The sequence below is a fragment of the Muscardinus avellanarius genome, assembly GCF_963383645.1.
Source record: "Muscardinus avellanarius genome assembly, chromosome: 2".
Lineage (NCBI taxonomy): Eukaryota > Metazoa > Chordata > Mammalia > Rodentia > Gliridae > Muscardinus > Muscardinus avellanarius.
Window position 1 is genome coordinate 28,850,801 of NC_137787.1, and position 12,920 is coordinate 28,863,720.

At 40.3% G+C, this 12,920-nt stretch overlaps 1 protein-coding gene across 3 annotated transcripts in view; it reads right to left on the minus strand.

Annotated features, from left to right (window-relative positions):
- Positions 1-12,920, minus strand: part of UNC80 (unc-80 homolog, NALCN channel complex subunit) — a gene marked incomplete at both ends in the record, with an annotated part of 220,226 nt that overhangs the window by 48,121 nt on the left and 159,185 nt on the right. For all 3 annotated transcript variants that reach the window (XM_080689607.1, XM_080689608.1, XM_080689606.1), the window contains 8 exons: positions 734-872; positions 2,366-2,500; positions 3,879-4,147; positions 6,019-6,199; positions 8,763-8,864; positions 9,561-9,650; positions 10,392-10,486; positions 12,353-12,536. In XM_080689607.1, the coding sequence (XP_080545733.1) occupies positions 734-872; positions 2,366-2,500; positions 3,879-4,147; positions 6,019-6,199; positions 8,763-8,864; positions 9,561-9,650; positions 10,392-10,486; positions 12,353-12,536 (1,195 nt within the window). The remainder of the gene's footprint in view (positions 1-733; positions 873-2,365; positions 2,501-3,878; positions 4,148-6,018; positions 6,200-8,762; positions 8,865-9,560; positions 9,651-10,391; positions 10,487-12,352; positions 12,537-12,920) is intronic.

Below are 12,920 nucleotides of genomic sequence, written 5' to 3' on the forward strand. Positions count from 1 at the left end.
TTAGATTTTATTCCTGAACTGTGAAATCTATTAATTTCTCCAACTGAACAGAATGAAATTCTATTTTCTATTTTTTTTAAATGGGATAAAAAATTAAAGTGTTTTTCAAGCCAGGTATGGTGGCACATGCCTGTAATCCCAAGTACTTTGGAGGCTGAGCTAGGAGGATCACAGTTTTCAGGTCAGCCTTAGCAGTTTAGCAAGACCTTCAGCAACTTAGAAAGATCCTGTTTCAAAATAAAAATAAAATAGGGCTGGGGTGTAGCTCAGAGATAAATTCCCTTGGGTTCAACTTCCAGTACCACAAAAAAGTGCTCTGAGGGTCATTTTTAACAACCTCACCTAATAGAAGACATTGAGGTCTCTGAATGGCCCAAGGAAAAACATGAAGCTTTATTGTTGAATTACATCTAATTTATTGATTATATGATAATAGAAGATAATTTGGGGAGGTTATTAATTTAGAACTACTCCAGATAACTTAACCTTCTGAAAATTGCAATACTTGAGTAGTAGTCTATAGAGTATCATTTTAGTGTGATTTTTATGACTAAGAATTTGTTATCCTTTAGGAGCCTCAAGAAATTTTAAAAAAAGAGGCAAAAAACTGCTCACAATGTATAACACTGTTCTATTTATTTTTACTGTTTTGATCACTCTCTCTCTCTCACACACACACATTTACACAAAATTACAATAAGAAAAAGAATATCAAGGACAGTCTCTCATTTACCTAATGACTTAAGAGGCTTCTCAGCTTTGACCAGCTCCAGGATGTCTAGTATGTCAGTGGTCTCTCCCTCCAAGGATTGTAGCAAGTCAAACAGGCACTGAGCTGACACACCTTTGCTCGACCCACTATTGGTAGCATCCTGTATAAAGAGAAACGATTTTAGTTTATTGACTCCCATCAGAGTGCTAATATGGTTGACCAGGAATTAACACTTCATAAACAGTTTCACCAATAAGTATGACAGCACTTCTGTGGAACTGAGCTTATATCAGTCTGAATGTGATAACTCTGGTGCATTTGTTTGTAATGGTGTACCTGAACTTTAGGGAATTTGTTAAATGCTAATTTAGTATGAAAGTGATATTTATGGAAACTCATAAAATACGGCAACCTATGAAATTCTAGAAAAGTTCATGCCAATGACTTAATGACTTCTGTGGTATAAGATGGTATAATAAAGAATCCTCCATAAATTGGTTGAATATCATAAGTAGTTGGGGAAGAAATGCTTGGTTAGATTAAATACTGAATTTTTCAGGTCTTGTTTAATAATGTATCTCCAAAATAGAGATACTTACCACTTCACTTGTATTTAAAATGGCTTTGATCCATTCATCAAAACAACATATCCTTATTCAGTTCCAGGGAATACTCTGTACACTGAGGTTGCAGAAAACCCAAACCCAAACCCACACACAAAAACCAAACAACAACAACTAAAACCTAACAAACGAGGCAACATAAAAAACAGACAACAGTCTTGTTCTTGTGATGCTTAAGTTTTACTGGTGACAGAGAGACACACATTAGTGAAACAAACAAGTATAACATATGATACTGTGGTAAATACTCTAAAGAAAAACAACAAAATAAAGCAGGGAATGAGGGAGAGCAACAGAAAGCAATGAGAATCAGGAAATCTTATCATTTTCTGCTTTTCATCCCTTTTGAATTGAGCACTTGAACTAGAGCCGGTTTATTTACACCTTAGGGGCTGAGATGGAGATTGAAGAGAAATGTTGAAGAGAAATGATCTTCTTATTACAAAAGAAATGATTTATGCTATTCATGTCTCATTGGTTTGAGAAAGGGAGCTAAGACACTGCATATACAAACTGACGATGGCTGAAACAGGGATCAGAAGAGAGCTCCAATTCACAACCTACAGCAATCTGCCCAGGAATCCAAGCTGTCTAAAAGATAGCTGCTAGGAGGCCAGCCTGATCGAAGCTGGGCTTTGGGAAGTCACACCCCTGGCTCCAGTGGAAACTAACAATAACCCCTCTAACGATTGGCTTAAAATGTCTCAGGCTTGATTAAAACTGACAGCTTTTCTAATTTTTGTCTCAGCTTCCCACCAGAGAAAGACAAATACACAGTGTAATCAATCACATAAGATGTGCTGATTCTAGTAGGTCTACCTGCAGCTTCCCCAGGCAAACACCTCCTCCCAGGGCCTCCCCGAGGGTCCTGCCTTCCACTATTAATAGTTTTCACTCGCTTGCCTGCTTTGGGGGCTCTGCCAAGGTACAAGTGACGGTGGCTGATTCCCTGCTATTGTAAACTCTGAATAAAGAACCTCTGCTTGTTTCATAGGGTCGGTCTTCATTTATTTCTGTAGCGCATACTCACAGGAAACTCCAGGAGAGGGGCCACGCTAGCAAACAGCTGCAGCACGAAGGGCTTCCGGTGCAGGATGTAGAACTGGTGGCAGGCAAACTCGATGGCTTGACGCAACTGGGGATTGCTTTCATAGTCAGAGTACACCTATGGAGGAGCACCACATGTTCAAAAAGTGCCTTTTAAAACTTTCCAGAGTTGGAGAAACATTGAGAAAAATGGCCAATTTCATTAGCTGGTGGGAGTGTAAAATGGCATAACCTCTCTTGAGAGAAATTTGGTAATATACATATAAATCTAAGTATATGTTTACCCAGGAAGTTTATAAGTAGGAATGCATCTCAAGGAAAGAACTGGACAAATGTAGAAAGATGTTTATCACAGGATGCCTGCGGCAAGATTGTTTATAATAGTGGAAAATCTGAAACAATTTATTCGGAAGTAGTGATTGGTTAGGTGAATTATGGGGCATGCAAACAGTACAATAGAGTACACTTACTAAATATAGCTACATGAAAAAATGCCCATGCTCCTTTATTACATGAAAAAGTAGGTTACAAACTCAAATATATAATACTACTTCATTTCTTTATAAATGTGTGTATGTATGCATGTATACAGGAATGTGTAGGATCAAGTGCCAGGCTTTTCAAGAAGTACAAACAATTGTTTATCTGGGATGTAGGATTGTGATGACCACTATTTTCCATTTAAACTTTATCTTCTAAGTTTTATAATGAGCATGACTGCTTTCAGTAATCAGTACAATGGTTATAAAAATAGGGAAAATTGTCACTACTTAAAAATGAGGTAGAGTCCTGTGAAAAGAAAGACAAATTTCTTGACCCATAAGTTGAACAAATTCCATTTTGCGCAAGCATATATTACCTTCATAACATTTATTAAAACTTTCCTAAAAATAGAGAATCAGCGTCAGGCCCGGACCCTACCTGGATTTTATTCAGTACTTGTAAGTATAGCCAGATATACATTAGTCATGAGTACAAAAGCTGTTCCTGCTACACTGACCTTCTCTAGTCCTGCAAACCGAATTTAGTGACAGTAGAGATCTCTGCGAAAGAGAGGTCAGAGAATCTCTTAGGAGAAATATAAGCTGAAGGCTTGTTATATATTTGGTTGATCTAGAGCATCAGACCCACCTGGAGGTTTTGCTAAAAACACAGGTTCCTGGGCCCTAACTGGAGTTTCTGACCCAGCAGCTCCAAGACAGGGCCTAAGGAAGTGCATTTCTATCACGTTACCAGGTAATGCTGATCTTGCTGGTCCGGAGACCACGTATTGGGAACCACTGGCCAGAAGCAAGGGGCAAGCAATATACCAACTCTGGGGATCTCAGGGAAGAATGGGATATTTTTTTGGAGGGGATTCCTTTTGGTGCTTTCTGTTATTATTGCAAAAGAAGATAACCCTGTCATTAGAAAGCTTCGGTGCCGATATTATTGGAGTGTCAGATAGGAGCAGTTCCTGGGTTGCTTTTTGGGTGGGGAGAGGAGACTCCAGGTACCTGCAGCATGGTGGGGAGAATCCACTGGTAGCCGCTGAGAGAGAAGAGGTGGTTGAAGTGCACCGCAGTGTTGATGACGGTGGCGGCGTACTGCCTGAGCAGGGCACTGTCTTCCGGGTGGAGGATCAGAGCCCCGTTAAACACATTGAGGAAAAGCATGATCTCATCTCCCCAGGGAAACTCGCTGGGCATGCCCAGGAACATCTCCTCCAGCAGCTGGATCCACAAGCTCTTCTGAAGTGTGTCGAGGCCAAACAGCTCCTTCCCAGCTGTGAGAACACGAAACAGCAGAGACAGAATTAGCCCCACACCAATCCTACCAGCGGGAGCTGCAATCAAACTCGAGGGCGCTGCTGCTCTCCGGTCCTTCCAGCTCTGGGCTGAGACTCGCTGGAAGGCTTTGCAGCATCATGCTGCTGGCCTTGGGGAGACACTTGGAGCTGTCAAAGGACTTTCATCAGTGCCTCTGATTTAACTCTGTGGGCAAGGCAGGGCAGGCGTTGGCAGCATTTTGCTGCAAAATAAGCTGAAGCTTTGGGAAGAGTCAGCTATTCCAGCTAGGAAATGACAGGGCTGGGGTTAGTGCCGAGTCTTCTAATCACCGTTCAAACCAAACCTCTTTGCACTGTTGCTCTGCACCATCTGCAAGAGGACACCGAGAACCAGGGAAGCTAATTTGAGAAAATTGTCCCAAAGGAATAATGTTAACAGAGCCAGCTTCCAAAGTGGGTCTCTGTCTCTCTCAAGTCAGGTAAAATATAGAGTAAATTGCACAGATCTTTTTGAGGCATTCTACCTCGGAGCTACACCCCCAGCCCTATTTTTTATTTTTTATTTTGAAACAAGGTCTCACTAAGTTACAGAGGGCCTCACTAAGTAGCTGAGGCCATCTGAAAACCGCAATCCTCCTGTCTCAGCCTTCCAAGTACCGGGCTTTCAAGCGTGCACCACCACGTCTGGCTGCACAGATCTTAAATAAGGAGTTCGATGAGTTTTAAAATGTGCACCCGTGTAACCTACACCCAGTCAACATACAGACACTTTGCATCTCCTTCAAAATTTCTTTCTTGCCTTTTTTTGGGAATCCATTTCTTCCCAACCCAGAGGCAACCACGGTTCTGATTTTTGTCACCCTACTTTTGTCTTCTTCTTTTTTTTTTTTTTTTTTTTTTTGGTGGTACTGGGGTTCCTGGAAGCCCTTCTATCTCCGGGCTACGCTCGCAGACCTATTTTTACATTTTTATTTGGAAACAGGGTCTCCTAAGCCAGCGCGCGCACGGCTAGCTTCGAACCTGCGCGATCCTCCTGTCTCTGCCTCCCAAGCGCGGGGATTACAAGCGTGCGCCACCATGCCCGGCTTTTTGTCTTCTTTTTAAAATACACTTTTATTAGTGCATTTATATATCATAGTGAGGTTCAAAGTGATACAAACATACGTCCACATGGCCTTGGTGCGCTTTTTCTGCATCCCCCCAACTCCGTGTTCCCCACTCCTGAGATCTGTAGTGACACCTTCGTATTTGGACATACTGTTATTGAACTATTTTCTTTCTCAGCTCTCCCTTTCTTCCTCCCCTCCCAACCCCAACGCCCTCCCAGTATTCTATCAGTCTCTGCTCTTTTACTTGAAGTCCCTTTTTTTCTCCTATATTCTCTCTAGCTCCCACATAGGAGAGGAAACATATGACTCTTGTCTTTCTGGGAAGGACTGACCTGACTTAGCATAACATTCTCTACTTTCATCCCCGCTGTCTTCTTTTGAACTTCATATGCCTACCCAGTTTTTTGCTTAGTCAGCAGTCCCTCGCCGGCCTACCCCTGACCCCACCCCACCATTTCCTTCCCCTGCTAAGGGTTGGCTAGGAGCACTGATCTCCAGGTCCAGCTCTTGGGAAGGCTGTGTCAGCATCAGCTGGGAACTTGTTAGAAAATCAGGTTGGGGCCCCGTCCTGGAGCTCAGAGGCAGGGGATGGGGCTTGGCAATCTGAGTTTTAACAAGTCCTCTGGGTGATCCCAACACAGACTCTGGTTTGAGCTCCGTGGGCTTCCAGAACTGGCTGCTCATAAAGCTGCTGTTGAGGTGAGGTCAAACCAAGGGTGTGAGAAGGAGCCCTGGGAAGGCTCTGCCCTTGCTCGGTACCTTGAGGGTCACTGAAGAGTGAGAACTCAGCGTCTATAGCACTCCGAGGGAAGGAGGGCAGCCGGAGAAGGTCTTCCTGGAGCATGGAGACGTGGGACTGCTTGTGGGCTGTGGGGATCTTCTGGGTCAGGGAGATGAGAAACAGCACCCGCCCAACTTCCTCCAGCTTCCGAGTGAACACCTGCCAGAAAGTGAAGGCAAGAGCAGACGGACAGATGGAAAGCAGAATTAGGACCTTCAAAGAGGCAGAGGGCAGAAACGGAAGTAACATGTTCAGTAGCAAGTGGGGCTGTTGAAATGAAAAGAGGGGAAAATGGAATGAAGAAGAAACTTTTTTTTTCTTTACTACAAGTACACAATATTTAATTGAATCCTAGTTCCTGTTTCTATCTGTTCCCTCTCCCCAGAAGAAAGTGTTTCCCAGAGTTTTGTGGGCTGGAGGAGCAGCAGGCTGGCATTGCCTGGATTGCTCAGTGTCACACAGACCTATTTATTTGGATGTCATAACAGGGAAGACCCTTTCCAACACTGAGCCAGCCAGTCATCACTTCTAGGTTCCTGGAAGCCCTTCTACCTCCGGTATACACTCCCATGGGCTACACTCCCAGACCTATTTTTTAACATTTTTATGTGGAAACAGAGTCTCTTAAGCCAGCGAGGTTGGCTCCGAACCAGCGCGATCCTCCTGTCTCCGCCTCCCAAGCGCGGGGATTACAAGCGTGCGCCACCACGCCCGGTGTTTCTAGTTGTTTTTAATATCTCTACTGGTGACTTCTGCGGTTGTCTCTTAAAAAATAAGACTGAAATGGCATCCAGGAAAAACCCATCTTGAGACAAAAGCTGATGGGCCCTAGATTGGTGTGCCTTTGGCCCTGAGTTTCGAGGGCACGCACATGGTGCTCCTGGTCTCTAAGTTCCATTTCTCTTAGTGATCAGTGGGCAGAGGGATGTGTTTATGAAGTCCATGAGTAATAAGCAGTTAGCTGTGGAGGGGAGCTCTGAGTCCAAACCATGGGCCTCCAGATTTCCATTTCCCTGAGGAACTTAACAATCTGAGATTCCAAGTTAGAATGAACATAAAGCAAGAGTCCCATTTTATGGCACACTTTTGAAATATGCTCTTAAACATGGTAAACACACACACACAAGTGAAGTGCTGTTATTGCTCATGCTTTTATCTTCCATCAAATCAGAGGCTGGGGTAATTTTGGTGAAATAGTTCATAAATTATTTATGTTTAAGATCTTTGATTTTGCCCAGTACCTCATATCCTACAATACATTCAGTATTTTTTCCCTTTTTTGGAAGAATATTGGTGATTTTTATCTAGGGGCATTTTTAGTTTGAAACTATACCTACAGCCATTTTCATTTCATTTCTTTTTTTTTTTTTCTTTTATTTCGAAGCAGGGCCTTGCTAAGTTGCTAAGAGCATCACTAAGTTACTGAGGCTTAGCGATCCTGGGATGACTCCTGTCCTTCCAAATACTGGGATTATAGATGTGTGCCACCACACCCAGATTTGGTAGCTATTTTTTAAAAAATTACATAAGTTGACTAGTTCTATGCTAATAAGTTGACTAATTCTATGTTAATTTGCATTAACCTTATAAAAATATTTTTGGATAGTTTGATGCCAAATTAACTTCCTTGTTACATGCAGAGAAATCAAAATGATCTAGTATCCTGAAATTCTTCTTATGGTATTTTAATAAAAATAAATATAATAATTAGATAATATTAAAGTGTATCAATTTTAGAATTGTGTACTAAGGCCATATTTTTCATGCAGAATGGTGACTTTTTTGAAGCTCAAAGTGTGATTTATGATTATATATGTGGGCATTATTCTAATCTTCGATCTTAAACCTAAATGTAGTAACTTCATTATGTCTCTTCCTGTTTATAGAAAAGTTATTAAGGTCAGATGTTTGGTCAGTAGCAGAAATGAAATGAAGTCCAAATCTCTGGTCTTAGTTCAGTGCTCTTTTTGAATATATCACATGGACTGCTTTTCCTTTTTTTCTAGCTGGTCTAAACCTCTGGGATGATCATCTAACTGTTGCATTATGTGTACTTCTGATCCTGTTTTTAACAAAAATCCACACTTAAGAATCCGTGGGTATATTTTTTCTTTTCTTTTTTTTAGGTGCAACTATCATACATTTATTTATTTTGGTAAGAAAGAAAGCAAAAAGAAATATTGAAATGTTATCTTTAAGTCATCAAAAGCTTGGTTTCAGACAAATGAAACTGTTATGTGAGATTATTATCGTTAATATTGGATAAATTGCTATAAAACTAGATGTCAACCACTAAGCCAAGCATGGGAAGGAGGGATGGGGAGGGAACGGGGTGGGGATCGGGTAGGGGCTAACTGGGCGATGTGTGCATGTATGTCTACAAAAGTATTTTCTTTATACCATTATGATGTATGAATACAGTGCACCAATAAAAAAATGAAAAAAAAGAATCCATGGGTAAATAAATCTGAAGGTTTTTAGTGCTTATATCCAAGCATTCATCATAGCATTACTCCATGAGATTTTTTTCTTAATGCCTGTATGCCATGATCCAATTTACCAAACATAACACACTATTTGGGGAAATAACCAATTGAGCAACTATTGATCCACTCTTTCCAGAGAGGATCTCAGTGGAATTCAGATCTGCGGGGTTGCAAATATGTTTATAGATTAGCTATCCCAATGACATGACATAGAATAAGACTGAGCATTTGGACACCTGTTTCTGAATGAGCTCCTGTCCCTTCTCTGGACGCATATGTACCAGGTTCAGCTGTGGAGATACTGACCTCCGGAAGGGGTAAATATCTCGAACATAGGTCTGCAGTGGATTACACAAAGAAATGAAAAGAGTACAGATGGTTAAGGTTTAGTATCATTTCATCTTTATCTAAAGGCAAATCTTAAAGGTTTATTTATTTTCTGAGGGTTTTAATTCTTATGATTTTATGTTCTCTAATGTTATAAAGTCCTGGACAAGGTAAACCTCTTCCTCAGGAAAGCTTCAACTCATCAGCGAGGGCACCTTTTCCAACCACTGGGTGCTGTGTTAGGAGCAACGGAGCCCAAGGCAATGTCCTAAGCAACGCTCAGGAAGAGGGAGGTCACCATGAAGTGGTCATTTGGAGGTGTCCTTTTGCTCATTAAATCAGACCACCATGGTCATACTTAATATAAAAAGAACCAGAACACCATTACAATTACAAATAGACACATGAAGTTATTATATGGGAAACATGATTGTCCACTTTTATGTAATTATGATGAGTGACTAAGTGCCTTACCTGGCTTATCTCCCTCAGTCATTATAACTACCCTAAAGCAGATACTATTATCATGACCCTCACTTTACAGAGACCTTGAAGAGTAGGAAGATAAAGTAACTGGTCCAAACCCATACAGTGGCCATATTCTTAACACCTGAACAACAATGCCTCCTTTATCATGGACCATGCTTAGGAAAAGAAGGAGGAGCCTTTGACACAACTGAACAGGGGCATCACCGCTGCAGGCTCACCTTATTGTAATGGATAAGATTCCACCGCTTATCCATGAGGAAATAATGTGTTGACTGGGATTCTGGGATATTGAAGAACTCCAGACACTCCTAGAACAATAACAACAAATTTTAATAAATGCTTATATTATTCATTAGGTTATAAACTGAAAGATGCAAATACTGAAAAAACAAGGAAACTTCTTACAAGAAATAAATATTTCATATATATGTACATAAACATGAGAATATGTATTCATAAAGTTACCCCAAAGTGATATAATAAAGATGGATGATATAAACTGTTCACTCTCACAGTGCTCAAAGATTTTGAGTTATAATTTGAATAGAGTGATGGATGGTGGTGACACAGTGGCATCAATAAAGAATATTTAGTAATATTATTGAAGAAAATTCAAACTGTAATACATCCAGCACTTTATTTACTATATGCCATGCCCAGTGCTTTCCATATAAATAACTTGTAGAATCTGAACTAGTATTCTAGTACTGTTGAAAAGAAGCCAAGCCTAGAGAGGCCTTATAACTTGGCATTAGAATGTTGACTGCTATTGGCAATAACTACCTTGCCTGACTTTGCCTACTTCAACATAGAGCTGAAGCTCTGCAGTGAAAGTGGGGAGAATTATGTAAATGCCTAACAGTGGAGTAGATTCTCAAAGAGTAAGGAATTGCACACATTCCTTTGGAGACAGAAAAATGCCATTTAATTCTAAACTGGTGTCTCCAGTTGGCCGTAGGCATTATGCATTAAAACAGACAGACAGACAGACAGACACACACACACACACACACACACACACAATCATTTTTGTCAATAGTCACTCCTACCTTCAATAGGGCTTCAAATTGAGTGTCCTCATGGACTGGCAGCTGGGTTGGGATGTCACACTCATTCTGTCCATGAACTACTAAGGTTTTGGTACCTAGAGAAAGTACAAATCACAACCAACAAATTCTACTATGGGAAAGTTTGTATTTGAAAGACAAAATGTTAAAATATTATCAATTAGATGATTTTTACTGTTATTGTTATACTGTGCTTCATGTGAGATGTGTATTATATGAATTGTTCTCCTTTCATTATAAGTACATAATATATATGCATATGTATCAGATAGATTCATTTCTTAAATAATGGTAGCTACCATTTATGGAGTTTCTAATACTTTTACCAGCTTTTTGCATGCATAGTTGTATTTAAATCTCACTGCAAACCCATATCTGGGTATTATTATTATTATTGTCATCCTACAAATTAAGAATCAGAGAGAAATAGAATAATTTATTCAAAGCCATGCATTTATTTAGTAAAAGAGTTAAAATGAAAGCTTCAGGCAAGTACAGGAAGTAACACATCCCTGTATTTCATTTTACTATTTGTGGTGCTGGGGATTGAAGTCGTGGTTTTGTGCCTCTCAGGCAAGTTCTCTCCCACTGAGCTCTATCCCTAGCCCATCCCTGTACTTTAAATAAGATGGCCAGGCAATGAAAACTTAGAAAATGCAAGCAAAGATATTAGCAAAACCAAAAAAAGTTTAAATATAGTTTAAATGTACACTTTCTATATTTTGCTTAGCTGGTTGGGATGAATTTATTTATTTATTTATTTAAATTTTTTGGTGGTACTGGGGTTCCTGGAAATCCTCCTACCTTTGGGCTACACTCCTAGGCCTATTATATATATATATATATATATATATATTTTTAAATTTGGAAGCAGGGTTTCTTAAGCCAGCAAGGCTGGCTTTGAACCTGATTACAAGCGTGAGCCACCATGCCCAGTGGGATGAATTTATTTTTGCTTCAATCCTTAGTTACAAATGTTTATAAACATTTTGAAATACCTTGAAGTTAATGTATTGTTCTAAAATAATGAGTGAACATATGAATTTGTTTGCTATAATAAAACATCCCTTTTTGGTCACTCTACAGAACATACAACTGCCTTTATTGAATGCTTACCATGAATCAGGTATGAGGGCAAGACTTTTATATACATAAACTCATTTATTCCTCAGGATTGTGAGGTATAAATTATATTCCTATTTCACACATAAGCCAAGAAAACTTTGAAAAAATGTTCTTTTTCACAGCTAATACCACATAGAGGGCTCAGAAATGGCAGTGCTGATGTTAAGACAGGCTTTTTTTGCTGCCAGAGTCTGTGTTCTCATCTGTATATAATTTTGTCTTTCTCTTTCTTTCAATTCATGTCTCATCTCTCATGTTCATAGTCACTGAACAAGGATAAAAGGCTTGGTAAAATCTTCATCTTCAGGACAAACAAGCTATGTGAATCGAAGAGGAACCGTGTCTAGAGTTTATGTCACGTTTCATGCTCTTCTGTAATTCTCCCTCTTCCTGCTTTTCCTATTTCCCAACTTTTCATAAAGCCGTCTCTCACTGAGTTTACAAAAGACTGGGGTCCATGCCATGCAAACAATATCATCCTCCTCGTAGTGCCAAAGCTTCATTCAAAAAGGCTTTCATTTCAGCTGGTCCTCCGTGATAGATTTAAATAAATCTTTAACCTTGGCAGCCTTTCAAGGACTGATTCACAAGGCCCTCAGCTCTGCTGTCTACCTTTTCATCTGGCAACTGCTGACTTTTTAAAGGGCCTATTGTTTTTCCTCTGATTGTATTGAACAAAAATTCTTTGATGTGCTCACTTCTAGGGGTCAGAACTCTGAAAATTTTCTCATGAGTGAAAAGAGCCACAAGCTCTTTCAAAGGGCTATTTATAAGTTTTTGTTTTAAAGGTGTGACATCCAAAAGCAGTAGTGGGTCACCTGGCATGGAAGCGGTCACCAGGAGCTTTACTTCACATTGCTCCTTCTTCATTGTCTGCTTGAGGTCCTTGAAGAAGAGGCCCTCCACGTAGCCGACCACCTCCCACAGGAACGTCAGAGTGGCCGAGATGGCGTCCATCCCCCATTCGCAAGGGGTCCGCACAAAATACATGATTAGTCCCACCTGAAAGTTAGAGCAAGAGGTCATAAAGCTGCAACACCCCTGAGCCCACATTCTCATTTCCTCTGAATTCCCCTTCTTTATCCTTCTTTCCTTCCTTCCTTATTTCTTTCCTTTCCCTTTCCTTCACCTCCCTTCCCTTCATTCTTTCAATACTAAGAACTGAACTCAGAGGCATTCTCCATCTGAGCTACACCTTCAGCCCTTTTAATTTTTTAAATTTTGAAATAGAGCCTCACTAAGTTGCTAAGAGTCTTGCTAAGTTGCCGAGGCTGGCTTCAAGCCTGCAATTCTCCTACTTCAGCCTCCTAAGTATTGAGATTACAGGCATGCACTACCACATCCAGCAATAGTTTGTTCTTTAATAGGAGGTAAGTGTGTTAAACA